Source organism: Crocuta crocuta, unplaced genomic scaffold, assembly GCF_008692635.1.
Source record: "Crocuta crocuta isolate KB4526 unplaced genomic scaffold, BGI_CrCroc_1.0 scaffold59, whole genome shotgun sequence".
Taxonomy (NCBI): domain Eukaryota; kingdom Metazoa; phylum Chordata; class Mammalia; order Carnivora; family Hyaenidae; genus Crocuta; species Crocuta crocuta.
In genome coordinates, this window is record NW_027551578.1 from 4215405 (window position 1) to 4233349 (window position 17945).

At 44.1% G+C, this 17945-nt stretch overlaps 1 protein-coding gene across 2 annotated transcripts in view; it reads left to right on the plus strand.

The window, feature by feature from the left end:
* Nucleotides 1-6: 6 nt before the first annotated feature.
* Nucleotides 7-17945, plus strand: part of MAP3K21 (mitogen-activated protein kinase kinase kinase 21) — a 51374-nt gene continuing 33435 nt past the window's right edge. For both annotated transcript variants that reach the window (XM_077751680.1, XM_077751681.1), the window contains exons 1-2: nt 7-80; nt 17108-17288. In XM_077751680.1, coding sequence (XP_077607806.1) covers nt 17-80; nt 17108-17288 — 245 coding nt within the window. In that variant the 5' untranslated portion in view covers nt 7-16. The remainder of the gene's footprint in view (nt 81-17107; nt 17289-17945) is intronic.

Consider the following 17945-nt stretch of genomic DNA (forward strand, 5'->3'; position numbering starts at 1 on the left):
GCAGATCGCGCGGGGCATGCTCTACCTGCACGAGGAGGCCGTCGTGTCCATCCTGCACCGGGACCTCAAGTCCAGCAACAGTAAGTGGGCCGGGGGTGGGGGGGAGACACAGCCTTGCTCCGCGAGGCCCACCGCGGTGCCAGCCTCCGGCGGCCCCACCCCACCCCCACCCCGGGCACAGAACCAGGTGGAACGAGGCGCGGGTCAGCCTCCCTGCTCCAGGGGCACCTCCTGAGCAGGCCTTCCAGGGCCCAGAGATCCCGCTAGACCTTGGTTACTTGCTTTGGGGCAGGTGACACACTCACCTTGACTCTGCTTTGTTGCTTTTGGGCACCTTTTTAAACAAGGCAGGTCAGTCTTGCTTGCTGACTAAACACTTGTTAAATAGCTAGATCTTCTGGAAACCACACGGTGCCGTTTGGCTTTGAGGTACAGTAAGTGGCTCATTTTATGGAACTGCAAACCGGGGCCTCCTAACCTGGGGAACCCATGGCCCTCCTTCTGGGCTTCGTCAAACTCCTTGCCTTCAGCTTTACAAGTGCTGGATTGACGTCGCTCTTTATCACTTTAAATATGGCCTCGTGGCCTTTGACAATTTCCGAAGAGTTTCATCCAGACATCTCCGCACATGAAGTGGAATTTTATCATTGGTTTGGTAGCTTGAATGTTGATGAAGTCTCCAGAAAATAAACACGAGTTTGTGCCATCAGGCGCATTTAGGCTACAGGCAAGCCCCTTGTCATTCCACACGTACCTGAAATCTTGAGGACCTGGCCTGAGTCCTTTACCTTGTTTCTCAATCAAGATGAATTTTTCTAGCTGTAAATAGAGAACTGACAAATGAGCTCCATCCGAATCCTATGAAATTTCACCTTATAAAAGAGTGAATGGGATTGCTGTTTAAACTTGGTTTTTCAACATTGAAGATCACTTCATATTCTTAGGATGGGATGAAATTGCATGAAAGATTAAAGATGCAGCCAGACCTGGCCTTGGCCTCCACAGCCCAGTGTCTTTCAACCTGGTTAAACCTGCTGGGACAGGCGCTAACCCAAACGGAAACATTGTCCTTCCCCAAGTCTGCAGAAAAAAATGAGTGACAAGAAGCAATGATGTATTTATATGTGTGTGTATTTTTTCCTATTTAGAATTCTTCGGCACTGAAATTTACTTGAAAATGACTAATGTCCCATTTTCATTATGGAAGTCAGACTGTTTAAGTGGTAACTACATGCAAGCAGTGGATACTTTGTTTGAGATTTTATTTTAGGACTCCCGCTAACCCCGGATATAAATTATAGTCTTCCAATCTAGTTTGTAACCACTCCAGTGTCGAAAGCAAACTCAAACAGGATCTGGCATAGAAAAACGACAGCAGTCGTGTGTGTTCTGAGTTTGGACAGAGGTCGCATGGAGGACTTTAGGACCATTTCCTTTTGGACTTTGTTACAGTAAAGACACAGCACAGTTTTCCATGTACTTATTTTTGTAAATGCTTCAAAGCTGACGGTGTTCACTACCCGTTGGTGCTTATCTCCGGGAATATGCTTTCTTTCTTTTTTTTTTTTTAATGTTTTATTTATTTCTGAGAGAGAGAGAGCAGGGGAGGGTCAGAGAGACAAGAATCTGAAGCAGACTCCAGGCTCTGAGCTGTCAGCACACAGCCTGACGCGGGGCTTGAACCCACCAACCGTGAGATCATGACCTGAGCCAAAGTCAGATGCTCAACGGACTGAGCCACCCAGGCACCCCCAGGAATATGCTTTCGTTGAAAGATGTGTGTAACCTGCTGCCACAGAACAAGGTGTGTGTGCACGGTCTATGGGTTCCATAAACTCTCTCCCCAGTGATGTCCTGCAAGCCCTTATCCGCTGGTTATTTTTTTTGCAAAACCGGGTATTTTAAGGACAGAAAAGAACATCATTACTTGCTCTGCCTGGACATTTGCCACAGTATGATACACGTGGAACCTGCCATTCTACAGACTTATTCTGTTACAGGGCATCAATTACCAACACAGGCAAACAGTTTGGGTTAGGTTGATCCTTAGATCAAAAAAGGAGAAGGGCCTGTAACTATTATTTTGCATTATGCTTAGTCTGCCTTGTTGGATGGTGATAACGCTTGCCGTCTTTACGAATCTGTTCACAAAGGCAGAGTACGTTTGCTTGTGTTTGTCAAAGCCTAGACGGGGAGAATAATCCATGTTCCAGTCACAAACCTTTTTAAATGAACTAAAATATTTCAGAAAGCTAATACCATTAAGTAGAAAAAAAAAAAAAGAAATAACATGACCCTGGAATAATAACGTTGTTAAGTGGTTTTTATTGACAGCAGGAGACTGGAACAGCGGCACATAGACTCCTGTGCGGGTGGTAGACGTGTCGTTTGGAGGTGATTTTATGCTGCAACTTAAGTTTCTGAAAGCATTTTCACTCTCAGAATAAACTGCCAAACTTCCTGGAGCATTTTAATGTCTTTAGTGGTGAGGCAAGGTTGTCTTTGCTTTAAATTGTTGTACTTTGGAAAAGATATAATTGGCTTGGTCACTAGCCTAGCCAATTACTTGTTACAGTAGGGACCATTGCTACAGTTTTCAAATTGCTATGACATGAATATTTTTAGTAGGTCCTAAAATGTGCAAATGACAGTGCCTGGCACATTGCCTTATCCTCACTCTCTGGCCTTACTTATTCAATGAATAAATGCAGATACTTTGGGAATTCTCTTGTGATCTAGGATGCCGTATCTTCTTTTTTGTTAAAGTTTGTTTATTTATTTTGAGAGAGAGAGCACGAGCACAAGCAGGGTAGGGGCAGAGAGAGAGATTCCTAAGCAGACCCTGCACTATCAGCGTGGAGCCCAGTGCAGGGCTCAAACTCACAAATCATGAGATCATGACCTGAGCCAAAACCAAGAAATCAAGAGGCCTAACTGACTGAGCCACCCGGCTGCCCCTGAAGCCATAACTTCTTGTTCAGACGTTTGAGACCAGCAGAAATTCTATCACAGTGTGTTTTGTTTGAATTTATTGGTTATTTGCTAATGGTGGTAGTGAGTTAATGATAATGTAAACTAGGTTTAAGAAATCAATATCGGATTTTATCTTCATGCTGGAGCCTACAAAGAGCCAGTGTATAACTACCTGGAGCTAAGTTAGTTGAAATTATTGTTTAAAACAAATGTTTAAATTTGTCATAGGAAGATATGGCTCTTGGTATTTCTTCGTTCCTGTTTTCTCATTGGCCTTCTCAAGTTTTATCATGTTTGAGACAGTGTTTATGTTGAAATAATAGCTGTGTTGTGCTAGAATACACTACTTTGTTCCTTTTCTCACAGTGAAAGATTGAATGTTGAGTCAAATTCACACATTTTAAGCATCATTTTTGTTGGTAAAATATGCTAGGACCTGTCACTCCCGGGATGCAAAGTAGGTAGAAAATACCTGTACGCAACAATTAGAGAGCAGGATGGGGCAACATGGGTTCCTACGAACATGGCCAGTTTTCCACCCCTGCAGAGAAGAGAGAAAAATCACCGTGTGCATTTATTCAATAAACCTTGAGCCCTCCCCCACCCCACCCCCCAGTCACTACTGGGCCCTAGGGACACAGCGGCAAACCAGATGGCAATATCCCTGCTGGCATAGGACGTGGTCTAGTAAGAAAGGTAGATGGTAGCTTTGCAATGGCAAATGTGAGTGAGTGCGGTCAGGAGAATTAAGCATGGTGGTTGCAGATAGTGATGGGGCCGAGGGTGAGGGTGTTGGTCGATCAGGGGTGGTCAAGAGGTGCCACTCTGAGGAGTGACACAGAGACGTGGGTGAGGAGGGGGCATGAGTCGAGCAAAGGGCAAAGGGAGAATGAAGCAGAAATGAGCTCGCTTCCCAGGGAGGGGAGGGAAGACGGGGAGGCTGAGGCAGAGGGTGGAGTAGAGGTAGGCATGGCGGGGCTTGTGGCCATGACCCGTTTGCGGGGGCGGGGTGGGGGGAGTCCACTCCCTGCGCTGTCTGTCTGGAGCCTGGAATCAATCTGTGCAGAGGAGTGGTGGGATCTGATTGTGCATTTACCAGATGACTCTGGCTGCTGTGGAGAATGGACTTGAAATTGGCCTACGCAGAGGCTGTTGAGGTTGCTCCGGCCAAAGAGGGCATTGATGTCACCCAAGGTGGTGGCAGCGGTGGAAGTGGTTTTCAGGGAAGTTACCAAAGGAGGTGTGAAGATAAACTGGTCCAAAATGCAAATTACTGAGGATGGTTTGAATTAGTAGAATTGAGTCAGTGTCATGTCATTCTGGCATGATTCGGGATTGAAAAAAGATTTCTTGTGGCATAATTTTTGTTTGTTTGCTTGTTTTTTAATACTGCTTACTGCGTTGTGATGGTGGTAGTGCTTTTAGCAGAAAATCAACATCCCATGAGAAACAGAGCCACAGATTTTTGGCAGCTACTTACTTTTATACTTCTCATTTCAGCGATTAAGCATCTTTTTATTCTGACTTTTTTTTAGCCTTTTGGGGAATAATTATTATATATATATTATTATCTACAATGGCATTTACAATCAATAAATAGAGTTCTATTTATGATCAAATGCAATTTAGAGCTCTCACTAAAACAAACTACAAAAGGAATCTAATTTTTTTTTTAGTTTTTCTCATTAGTACAGTGTAAATAAAGGAACCATTTGAGAAAATTATAGGAACTGTAATCTCCAAATAAGGTGCTTAAATAGCTCATCAGAGTGATTTGAAGGAGCTATTAATTACGCTATTATCAGTTAAAAGACCTGCATCTTCTTCCTTCTCTCATCTGTTCTTTTACTCCAGACGTGTAGCTTCATGCCACAGCCTCCTTCGACTCCAAGGGGCGCAGGGAGATGAGTACAGATACCTCGAAGGTGGCAAGGGCTAATCTGATCCTGAAACAAACAAACAAACAAAGATAATAAAGGATATATTTTAGAAGAACAGCAATGACGAAGGGTCCCCACATCTTCCCCTACCATTTTCAGACTTGCGTATTACAAATAACTAGGCCAGCACTCATATTTTTATAGCTATAAGGTGGTGGGGGGCGGAGTGGTCAGTTATTTGGTTCAGGATCATGCAGACTGACTCCACCAGACACATCTGATTGGATCATGCTTGTAGTCATTGTCAAGTGGATCAAAGCACAGTAAAGGGAAGAAGAGAGGGGAAGACCACACCACTCATTTCAGAAGGTGTCTGAAAGCCCTGCTTGCACGCAAGAGTTGAACTTCTCCAGGACAGCGTAGCTACTGGTGGCAGCATTGGCTTCCATGTCTGTCAGACCAGGGTTCGATTATCAGTGTTGTCATTTACAAGCTGCGTGACCTTGGGCAAGTTGAATAACCTCACTGAGCCTGAATTTCTTGATTTCTGATACAGCCTACTGAATTCCTCTCTTGGATGCTGACAGAGCCCGGGGGGGGCGGGGGGGGGGGGGGGGGCATGGAATCTGTTTGACGTTTCTTTGACCCATCAAAGGCATTTGGGGAAAAACTGACATGAAAACGTAGGTTTTTTTTAGGGAACCAAGGGTAGTCAGGTGCAGCTAGAATGAAGGGCAGTGAAGGGGTTTTGTGGGAAAGAAACAGGCGTTAAGCATGTGGACGGTGGTGAGTGGGTGTCTTGAAGGCCATACTAGCATATATAGACTAACAAGAGCCAGCTATTCAAGGTTTTAAGGAAGAATGTGGTCTGGTCTGCTGAAAGATTAACATCCGTATGGAAAAAAGAAACTCAAGCCTGGGATAATTTGGTTTATGACTGTCCTATCCTAGATTATCAGTAGGGCAGTAAAAATTAAAATACTTACACATCGGTTTGACGTAAATTGTTTATCATTTATGACCAGAGCCTAGTTTTTATAATCACTGTTTATTTGGTGAGTTCGTTGAGAGCATTTTCTCTCTCTGATTCACTAGAGTTGGGAAATAGTGACCAGATTTACCATTCCAGGCTGGTGATGTGCATGCCAAGTGTCAGAGTGACTGTCCCCAAACCCTCCCTGGCCCTGAGGAGCTCCCAACAGGTGAAACATCTCAGTGGGGTGTGTCAGGTAGCTGGAGGTGGGGTTGGGGGGAGAGCAAGGATTTTTAGATGGGCAGGCAGAACTGTGCTGGTTTTATTTGGGAGCCTGAAACAGATTTGTACAGTTGACCTCCAAGCAGTGTGCATTTAGTTATTTTTACAAATTCATCTCTCTCAACTGCTGCTTCGCCTTACGTGCTTTAACTAAGCAATGGCCGTAACAGGAACAGCGACGCACCCACATCTAATGCTTCCAAAGTACTGGGTACTGCCCAAACTTGAATCTCATTGATGCCTCCCTCACAGCAGCCTTCTGCCTATCCCCATTATACAGATGAAGAAACTGAAGCCAGGGTTTACTTGCCTTTATCAAGGTCCCTTGGTTTGTCAGAGAGTTGAATCCAGAGCCTCTAATCCCAGAACCTGAGGATTTATCTTCTCCATCTACTCCCTGGATGAACAGTTCCCAAATATTTATTATCAGGACCCCAAAGAGCTGTTGTTTACGTGGGCTATAGCTACTGATACTTACCAAGTTAGAAGCCTGACATGATAAACTTAAAAACATTTAATAATAGAACAATAGCAGAGCCATTACATGTTAACATAGCATTCTTAATGGAGAGAGGAAAAAAACACTCTTATTTTCCAAGGCAAATTGAGAAAAAAGAGTGACATTGCTTTACGCTTTTGAAGCTCACTTCAATGACAGACTTAATAGAAGACAAATGGATGTTCACATCTGCTTCTGCATTTAATCTGTTGCCACCTCAGGGATGCCCAGGGGTCCCTGGACCATACTTTGAGACCCCCTAGGCCAGATGATGAGTTGTGTTGGTAAAGGATACACTCTGGAGCAGCTGTTCTTACACCAAATGTGGTATCAGAAGGTCCTCACAAGCTTTTAAAGAGTGAAATCCCTTGTCTTATTTTTGGATGTTCTGATTTCGTTGACAGTGGTTGGCAACAAGCAATGAATTTTTTTCTACCATTTTATTTCAAAAATCTTAGAATACACAATTAAAGGAACTCTCAGCGAGCACTTACACACTCTCCTACCATTAATGTTTTTACTAACTTGCTTTGACACAAATTTAATTCTATTCACTCAATCCATCCGGGCTTTTGAGGCAGCAGTATGTTTTTTAAAAAGCTTCCGGGTGATATAAATGCAGAGCCAGGTTTGGAAATTGTTCCACGAGCCAGATCTGTGGGTTCCTTCTTAATGGTTTTCTGGGTTGATCTATACATTCTTCCATGAATACAGACGGCATCTCAAATCCAGTTCACTGTGTGAGGCAATGGGATGGTTGGTCATAGAAGGCACCAGAGTGAGAGTATAGGTAGCTTGTTCTGGGCTTGTGGCTCTGGGGAAAGGAATATTTCTAAGCATTTGTCCCTTTGACATTGGGTGACTGAGGTGTGCACTCTGACTCCACAGTTCACCAGCTGTGGGCTCACAGGCACTGCTTCCTGAATAGGGTGATGTGAGGGTGAAGGGAGAGAATGTACTCCTGATGTCGGCACACTTTTCCCGTGAAGTTCCAGACAGTAAATATTTAAGGTCTCTGTTGCCGGTGGTCAGCTCTGCTGTTGTAGCCGAAAGCATCCATAGACAGTATGTAAACAAATGAGTGAGGCTGTGTTCCAATAAAACTTTATTTACAAAGTAGACATTGTGCTGGACTTGGCCCATGGGGCGTGGTTTGCTGACTCCTGGTATACATCAAGGTGTTTGAGAAACTGTAAGACACAATCTGAGTGTAAGCTGGTGAGGATGCTCATTTTTAGATGTTACCTAGAAATACTTTGAGTGCTTTAAATGTTTCCTGAAGTTTTTCCGTGTGAACTCCTTGACGCCTAAAAGTTTTCTTCAACCTTAACATCATTGTTAGTCATGCTGCAGTAGATAGTACCGTGAAATCATATATTTATTCAGTTTGGTTAGGGGGAGAGGTTTTTTGATTTGGCTATCGCTTGATTGGGACGAGCCAGCACTCTGAGGACACAGGCTGGAGCATTGTCCTCTGTATAGGCACTTCCATCTGCCTGCTGCGACAGGTCGGCTTGTAACTTGGGTTGATAAGCTGAGGGTCAAGGAGGAGGCACAAAGAACTATGTTGCTATTGTAACCATTTCGCCACCAGGTTTCATTACTAGTCCCCGTGCTCTAAGCTATTGGAAAAAGACCAAATCACGTGCCATCTGGGGGAGAGTCTTGATCGCAGGTAGGAATGTTTGAGTTATTACTGGCACAAGGTGACTTGAAGGAGTGTATTCAGTTTCTGCTTTCCTGCAAATGTTGAATCCAGTAAAATCAGCTCTGTGGCTTTCCGTTCCCTAACACGTTAGCGTAGCATCTAGTGGAAGAATCCTTCCTTCTGTTTGCTTTGTCACTGACCTTCTGAAACGACTAAGGTGACACAAATATTGAATCTAGGTTTTCAAACACATGATGAAATGTAAGAAGTTTTCTCATTAAGACCGAATTATTGTATGTGTCCAGGCAAAGGTTTGTACGGCAGCTTTTGGATCGGGCGCAAGAGCAATGTGAAACTTTATTTTAGCTGGCCATGTCTGCGTTTTCTTTCTAGAGGTCCATCTTCTTGCGTTTGGTCAGCTAACGCATTCATGTATGCAGCAGTCATTTATTGATTATGTACTCTGTGCCAGGAGCTCTCTGAGAGGCTCTTGGTGTTCAGTAGTGAGCAAAGCAGGAACGCATTCCTCTGCTCCTAGAACGTCCAATGCATTAAACAACACAGATGTTAAATGCTAAATCATGGAGCGCCTGGGTGGCTCAGTTGGTTGGGCATCCGACTTGGGCTCAGGTCATGATCTCACGGTTTGTGGGTTCAAGCCCTGCATCGGGCTCTGTGCTGACAGCTAGCTCACAGCCTGGATCCTGCTTCAGATTCTGTGTCTCCCTCTCTCTCTGACCCTCCCCTGCTCAAGCTGTCTCTCTCAGAAATAAATAAAACATTAAAAAGTTTTGAAAAAAAAGTGCTAAATCATGAAAGATGTGGCATGTGGGAGAATTGGTAAACCTTAGTGTGAAGAGGGCGCATCTGTTGAGGTGAGCAGGTGAAGTTTTAGGTTGAATGGGTAAGGAAGGCCTTCCAGCCAAGGTGGTTTATCAGGAAAACCTGAAGAAGTGAGGGAACAGGCCGTCTGGAAAAGAAAACTTTCACAGCAGGAACAGAGCCTGCAAAATCCCCGAAGCAGGAGGCCAGTGTGGCAGGAGGGGACCGGAGCTGAATAGTAGGACGTGAGGGGGTGGGGACAGGGACTTGTCGGCCTTGCAAGACCTCTGACTTTACTATGACACTGGAGAATTTTGAACTGAGAACTGGGGTATGACTTGCTTTGAAACAGGATCTCGCTGGCAGCAGCTTTGAGGACGGATGGAAGGGAATCCAGGGCAGAGGTAAACATTTGGGAGTCATCCACATCGAGCTGGTATGTAAAGCCCTGAGGGGGGGCTGAAATTATCTGGGGTGTGAGTAGATAGAAGGGTCAGAGATCCAAGACCCTAGTCCTGGAGGTCTGCAGTAATTAGAGATCAGGGAGATAAGGAGGAACCAGAAAAAGGAGCAGCTGGCAGAGAAAGGGAGCCCCAGGGAGCAGGGGATGCCCCGGAGGTCAGCGAAGAAGGTGTTTCCAGGGAGGATGAGCTACTGTGTCAGATGCTGCGGACGGAGAGGAATTCAAAATAACCACCCTGTTGTAATTCTCTGCAGAACAGTCTTCGTTTCCTAATACTGTTTTGGGAGTGTGGAAATTGACTTGGTTCTCCGCAGCAGCCGCTGACCTCACATGAGAAAGCTTCTAACAGTTCGCCTTCCTCACACTCATTTTTCCCCCTTATACTATTTATGTTCCCATTCATTGAACAAATATCTACTGAGCATGTAAAAATGCCAGTTGCTCTGCAGCAGAAGTAAATAAATAAATAAGGTAGACTCAGATGCAAATTCTACCCTCGGTCGCTTACAAAATCATCAGAGAGAGGAGAGGGACAGATAGAAGACATTATTTAAGTGTCACGGAAGCAGCATTAGAAAGTGGAAACTTTTAGCTGAGGCCTTGGAGGAAGGCGCCCAAAGGGCGATGTTATTTACTGACTCCTGTACTATCGGAATAGGAGAAGAGTGAGAACGTTGTTCTTATTTATTTATTTTTTTTTAGAGAGAAGGAGGGGAATTGGAGATTCCAAAAGGGTTATAGACTTGGAAGTGGTGTCCCAGGGGAAGCAGCGCTGGTGCCCTGATGCTTATGCCAAAAGTGAGGTGCCCACCCCGTGTGATTTTATGGAGAGAGGGGAGGAGGGGAAAGCGTCCTATACCGCAGGTGCCAAGATGCAGTGTTGTGTTTTTCAGAGGTGGCCGGTAATGCCCAGAATTGTTAGGACGCAGGGTTCATTTTGGAGGGCACCAGCGGAACTGGAAAGGTCATTTCAAATGAGGTCCAGAGGGAGCTTGAAGGCCAGGGGGGAATTTTAGATTTGCCTCCACAGATCTATGAGTGACTGCGTGGTATGTATGTTGGGGGAGGCAACATGCTGCCAGTGGGGGAAGAGATGGAAAGAAATGTGTGCAAATGGGCTGCTACTTGGTAGAAAGTTATCACTTAATCCCTATAGATGGTTGTTTTCGGACTTGAAATTCTCGGAGTCACCTTCCTTAGGTGGAGAGAAGTAATGTTTGTTAATACTGTATTCTTTCACATTTTGCTTCTCTCAACCTGCCTTCTTTCTTAGGACTTTTGTTTTGATTCTATATTTCTAGTTAACCATTAATCGAAACTACCCCATTTGGCTCAAATGGAATTTGGACGCAGCAATCCCGTAAATGTTGAGAAAAGAGAATGGATACAGTGTAATTGCTTTAAAAAAAATACACATTATATGCGATAATTCTGAACATAGCAATGTGAAACTTCAAAGGAGCCGGAAAAATCAAGTGCCTCATGGTTGAATAAGTAGACTAAGTACAAAGTTGTAAAGGCTGATTGTTCAAGAACAGGGCTAACAAGGGTCAAAAATCTTCACTCAAGTCTCACAAAAGGGGGCTCAAATACTCGTCGCTAGGTTACTAACAAGAATTTACCATTTCTGGGGCCAAAAATGTGTATTCGCCTGGTCTGTACATTCTCACTCCTGGTGGCTGGCTGGTGTGCTCCAGCCCTTCCCAGTCAATGGCAGGAAGCGGAAACTGGCCACTGACCTTGAGGCCTCAGGCTGAAACCTGGCCAGGTGCCCGAGTCTACCTGTCGGAACACTGGCTATTTTTGGTTTCGGTCACTTTGCCCAAAAGATAAGGAATTTCAGGAATTCTGCTGAACACCTCTGAAATAGAACCCAAAACAATGGGCCTTTCATGGAACTCTAAACGTTTGACATTCAGAATGTTATTTTAACTTGTTTTCTGTTCCAAGTGTGGAGGCATTTATCTCCTTGGAGACTTTGGACTGGGCCTGGGGGGGGGGCCCCCAAACCGTCACTTTGGAGGCTGCTCAGAGCACCTTCTGCCCTGACATTTCTTTAGAAAGCCATCAGCTTTAACTATTTCATTTTTTAAAATTTTATTTATTTTTGAGAGAGAGAGGGAGAGACAGAGTGTGAGCAAGGGAGGGGCAGAGAGAGAGGGAGACACAGAATCCAGAGCAGGCTCCAGGTTCTGAGCTGTCAGCACAGAGCCCAACATGGGGCTGGAACCCACCAACTGCAAGATCATGTCCTGAGCGGAAGTCAGCCGCTTACCTGACGGAGCCACCCAGGCGCCCCTATTTATTTTGTTTTTAGTTCTCACTGTTCTGTTTTCAGTTAGTCTCAAGCATTCTTGGCCTTTATTTGCTTTTCAAGCATTGCCAGGCCTTCCTGGGGCCTCTGGAGGTACAAGCATCTTTATGCCCGTTTTCATCAGTGCTCCCTTGCACCTTCCCAGGCGGATGTTTATAAAAAAAGTGAAGACACATGTGAAAATGGCTCAGGAGACCGTGTTTTCTAGAACTGCAAGCCATTTTGACATTAATTTGGGGTTTTTTAGTGGTAAGGACAACCATTGTTTAAAAGTGAAATTAGTAGTAGTATAAGTGGAAAAATGTAATCCTGCTGATGAAGTAGCTGGTTCACTTGGTTTTTTGTTTGTTTCTGTGGTTTAAGTATTTAGAGTTTTCAGGGATTAGATATTTATTTTTCTTGATATTCGTGAGGAATAAGGACTGAGAAGTAAATATGCCCTGACCTGAGGTGGGAGGAAGAAGAATTCAAAAATCAATCTCTTAAGAGTCTACAGAATAACATTTCCGGTTGTTTGGCCCCTTCTTACAACCTGTAGCTTCCTCAGTACTGCGGAAGACTGGGGAAGTAGCCCAGACAGAACCCGAGATCTGGCTCTGTGTGTAGATGCATGCTCTTGGGTCACGTTTCTAGACTGTATACCAGGGATTGTGATTCCCACTTCATAGAATAGTGTGGAGATGAATGGAGATATTAAATGGGTGAAAATGACTATACATAGAAGAGGTTCTGTAAATGGTAGACAGTAGTCTTACTGTTAGAACTGGTGATAGTTATCATTAGGATCAACTAGTCCATTGAGCATTCAGTGTAGAGGGTACTTTGCTAGGTAATATTGGGGGAAACAAGGGAAATATAGAAAATTCAGTTCCTAGGATTAAGTAGCTTTGTACATAAGTTAGGGCCATAAGTGTTAAGTGAAAAGATAATGGACAGAGCAACGTAATATGTGGATGATGAATGATCGGAAAGATGAAACGGTCATTATTTGTAGGATGCTCTAGAAGGTTTTCCTCAGGAAGCTGGACCTTGAGAATAGATGCAGTGTAGAAGGATAGAAGGAATCAGAGGCTATTCTAAACAAAAGTGAGTCTCTTCCCTACCCTTCTCCATCCTTCACTGTATAGTACGCCATTGAATTTAAAAGTAGGGAAAATGGTAGAATTTTGGTCTTGTGTCTTACACCACCTGTAAAACCAAGGGCAGACATGTAAACCACCTTAAAGCTCTCCATCATCTATCTAATTGATACAAAAATAGAACAAGGGGTCCTTGCTCTCTAAATCTCATAGTTAGAAGGTCAATTGGGGAAAGAAATGCTATAGCACAGCAATATTTATTCAGTATTGACAGGTTATGCAAGTCCCCCACTCAGATACCTCTTCGTGCTTAAATCTAGTGTTGGGAACACCTGAGGGGCTCAGTCGGTTGAGTGTCCAGCTTTGGCTCTGATCATGGTCTCACAGTTCCTGAGTTAGAGCCTAGCTTTGGGCTCACTGCTATCAGCACAGAGCCTGCCTGGGATCCTCTGTCCCCGCCCATTCTGCCTCTCCCCCCTTCCTGTGCACACATGCCCTCTCTCTCTTTCTCTCTCCGCCTCTCACCCCCTCTCTCTCAAAAATAAAAACCCTTTAAAAAATAAATCCAGTGTTGGCTCTCTCCAGTTGCATGAACTCTTTGACTTTATGACTGTTTCATTTTGTAAACGTTTGACCATATCCAGACAAAAGGTGAATCCACTGCCAAGTGAAATTTCAAGTCTTGAAAAAGAGATTCCCTGAAGCCCATGAAGATGATTTTGAAAAACTTACTGAAAACACTTTCAAACCCATTGATAAAGGGTGTGTGTGTGTGTGTGTGTGTGTGTGTGTGTGTGAGTGATCTTTACAAAATGTTGTGTTCCAGCGTTCTAAGCATTTGACGTTTTCATTGCTTGCTTATTACAACCTTCTGTCCATCTACACTGCATCTATTCTCAAGGTCCAGCTTCCTAAGGAAAACCTTCTAGAGCATCCTACAAAATAATGACCGTTTTATCTTTCCGATCATTCATTATCCACATATTACGTTGCTCTGTCCATTATCTTTTCACCTAACACTTATGGCCCTAACTTATGTACAAAGCTACTTAATCCTAGGAACTGAATTTTCTACATTTCCCTTGTTTCCCCCAAATCACCTGCTGTCCCAGCTCCCATGACCCAGGCAAAGGGACAGAAGCACAGAATCCAAAGCAAGCAGTCTGGTCCCAGAGAGCATGCACGCTCTTCCTCACGAGGCCAGATTGCCTCCGCTGAGATCGGTTGAAAATTAGCCAATGATAGGAAATCAGAAAGAAAAGAATGGTCACCTGAATGGAGGGAGATTTCTACTGGATAAAGGAAGCTCTTGTGAAAAATTGATGAAAGCTGTCATCTGAGCAATGCAGACAGTAGTTAGGAGTGTATTTCTCTGGGTCAGAGTGCTAGAGCTTCACTGCTCCATAGCCACATGACAGATTACCCAACACTTGTGTCTCCGCCTCCTTATCTGTAAAGTTCAGATAATAAATAGTATAAACCTGTTGCACTGTGTGGGCTTTATGATTAAAATGCCCTCGAAGCATCAGACGAAAAGAACGTACCTGGTAAATGTTCATTGTTCTTAGAACTGTTTGGGGAAATGGGCCTCCTTATGCTCATGTTCTGTAAATCAAAAAAGAAGAATGTTTTACGCTGTTTTCCCAATTTTGTTTGGATAGTTGATTCTCAATGAAATGGATCTATTTTCATTTTAGTTTTCAAGTTGAAACCTGAGTATCAACCCCCCCCCACACACACACAAGGCCCTATTGACTCTGAAATTTGGATTGCTGTTTACGTGGATTCATTCTGTTGCTTTATTTTTTTCAGTACCCATCATCCTCTGATAATGAAGGCCCATCTCTTGGGGAATGAAATAATCAATGTGTGCAAGGTGTATAGGAAAACTCAGCACTTATAGGCAACTGTCTTATTAATTTGCTGTTGCCTCTATTAGGTGGGAGGGCCGTGTGCAAAGGGCAGCTGGAACAATGTGCATTTTTGGTTCATTGTAAGCATTAGGCACCTGCCTTGATGAAGACGGAGACACAGCTTAGATAACATGAGTATGAATGTGAATCGAGCCTCTTTGTCCTCAGCTTCCTCTTCTCCCCACCAACTTTTTCTCTCTCTCACTCTCTCTTTCTCTCTTCCACTCTCTAACTCACACACTCACTCTCTCAGAGCTGAGTCTAGTGGAGAAGTCGGCAGTGAAAACAAGTACTTCTAGTACCTTATGCTTTATAAGGGTTGTAATAGAAACACAAGGTTCGTGGGAGTAAGGGGATGGGAGTAATTCCCTTTCCTTAGGGGTGTTTGGAAGGTGGCTTCCCAAGAGGGCACTGGGCCGGATGAGGGGTTTAAGTGGAGGAAACGCATATAGAGGAAGATGATGTTGTCTGAAAGGCAGGTGGCTGTGCAGAGGTAGAGGCTCTGATGACCCACGATTTGGAGCGTGGACATTATCTGTGAGCCGTGCGGAACCATGCGAGTTTTTGCTTTTGGTATTTTTAATGCGGGTTTACTACCCTATAATTCACATACAGTAAAATTTACCCTCTGAAGGAGTTCAGTTTGACGAGTTTTGACGAATATATATCATCCTGTAACAACTACCGCCCCCACCACCAAGATGGAGAATTTGCATGGCCCCAGAAAGTTCTCTTGTGGAGCTTTGCAGTGAAGCCCATGCAGGCAGCCTTCGGCGGGCACTGACTTCTGTCCCTTTTCCAGGATACATATGGAATCACAGCATGTAACCTTTCATGTCGGCCTTCTTTCACTTGTGATGCTTTCCAGCTTCCTTCACGTTGTTACCTATCCTGGGAGTTTGTGTGTGGAAGGTTTAAAAATAAAGGAATGCTGGGGCGCCGGGTGGCTCAGTTGGTTAAGCGTCCAACTTCGGCTCAGGTCATGATCTCACGGGTCGTGGGTTCAAGCCCCGTGTCGGGCTCTGTGCTGACAGCTAGCTGGGAGCCTGGAGCCTGTTTCAGATTCTGTGTCTCCCTCTCTCTCTGACCCTACCCTCCCTGCTCATGCTGTCTCGTATCTCTCTCTCAAAAATAAATAAAACATTTAAAAAAAATTTTTTTAAATAAATAAATAAAGGAATGCTGCAACACTTTAGGAAGATGAATCTGCTGGCAGATGCCTTATCCTGGCCAGTTATGACGGAAGTAGAGAATGGAGGTGGGGGGTGCGGTGGGAAAAGACCCGTGGAGCTACGTGGCAGAATGCAGGATTTTAAGTTAGCAAGAATAGTAGGTGTAAACCCTTCCCTTTGTAGCAGATGGGAAGGAGGAAGCCGGGTAGGTAGCTACGTTAAGAGCCACATGGAAAAACTCAGGAACGGTTCTGCGTGGTCATAGGCAGAGGGAAGTCAGGCAGGGAGAGGGAAGAACCCCAGGTGCTTGAAAGGACAGGGTGGACGGGTGCAGGTGGGGAGAGACGGAGAAGCATGTTTGTTTTAGCTACTGTTACAGGAGAGCTCAGGGACTGACTCCGCATGAGCTCAGCTCCTGGAAGTTGCCCTGGGCATTCTGTTACATTGTCAGGAGGCTGAGGACTAGGAAAAGCAGCGCCTGCATAATGTTTATCTAAAGCTTTTACTTTTTATTCTATTGTGAGCTTCAAAGCAATCCCAGCTTATCAAGTATCTCTAGTTAAAAACCTATACCCATTTTGTAAATATACTCCAAGATACTGTTTGGTAGTAATGATTTATGAAGACACGTCATCTGTTTGCTGTGTTCTTGAATACATTCAGTAACAGAGGCTCTGCATGTAGCTCAGGACCTAACTTCTAGGAAGAAAACAGTATATTCTTTTCTTCCCAGGGACACCTCGAACAGACTTCTGATGCTATCTGTGATACCTCAGTAAACATTTCTCGCCGCCAGAAATCATTTACTTTCTCATAAAAGGAAACATTCATAAAGAGTGCTAAGCTGTCTTGTGCCTGTGGATTAAAAACAACAGCTTGTCCCTGCAGGCCCTAATGACCCAGTAAAGGTTATGACATAGGTGATGGAAGTAAGGTCAGATATAAAATACAAGCCCATTCTCCTTTCTCTTCCGACTGCGGTGAAGGTTGTCTCTTAAATACCAAAGAAACATTGGGGATCAGAAAATTAGAAGAAAATTGGATGAAAATACTCCACCTTTGACTCTGATTCTTTTTTTTTTTTTTAAGTTTTGCTGCTTGAGAAGATAGAGCATGATGACATCTGCAATAAAACGTTGAAGATCACTGATTTTGGGTTAGCGAGAGAATGGCAGAGGACTACCAAAATGAGCGCGGCGGGCACGTACGCTTGGATGGCCCCGGAAGTCATCAAGTCCTCCTTGTTCTCTAAAGGAAGCGACATCTGGAGGTGAGCACCCTGCCTTTTGCGAACGCAGACGTCAGCAGAAACTGGCCACTCTGCTTCCTTTAAATGAGTCCCAAAGTATTCGGGAACTGAGCCTAACAGAGAATGCAGGCCTTTTTTTTGCAGATTTCATGGTTTGGGTCAAGATGTAAGCACAACAGGACAGGTAACTTGAGGTTTTTATCGTCATGACTGCCACTTGGTAGGAGAACCTTCTCGTTCAATCTGAGGTTTGATGAAAACTGCTCGTAACTTGAGTTAACACTAATGCCTAGCTTTTGTAAGGCTTGTCATAAACAATAGTACGTGTTTACTTTTTTTTTTTAAGTAAAATGTTGATGTCTCATGATTTACAGACAATAATAGCACGGAAGGACTTTGAGAACCAAATTCAGATCCACTCCTTCATTTCATAGTTTGTATCATCTAAAGATTAAAGCTTCTAGTTTGAGGATGGAGGGCTGGAGTGAATGGGTTCCCAGGTTAGCTAGATTTTCCATTCAGCTATGTCTCATCGAGGCACAAATATGCTATCAGTAATAGAACAACAAAGAAGAATCAGTATGTTCAACAGTTACAATGTGCCAAGAGCTTACATACCTTTATTTAAAGATCATCTTCTGTAGCTAGTGTTAAAATTCTAGATTTCTTTTACTGTTT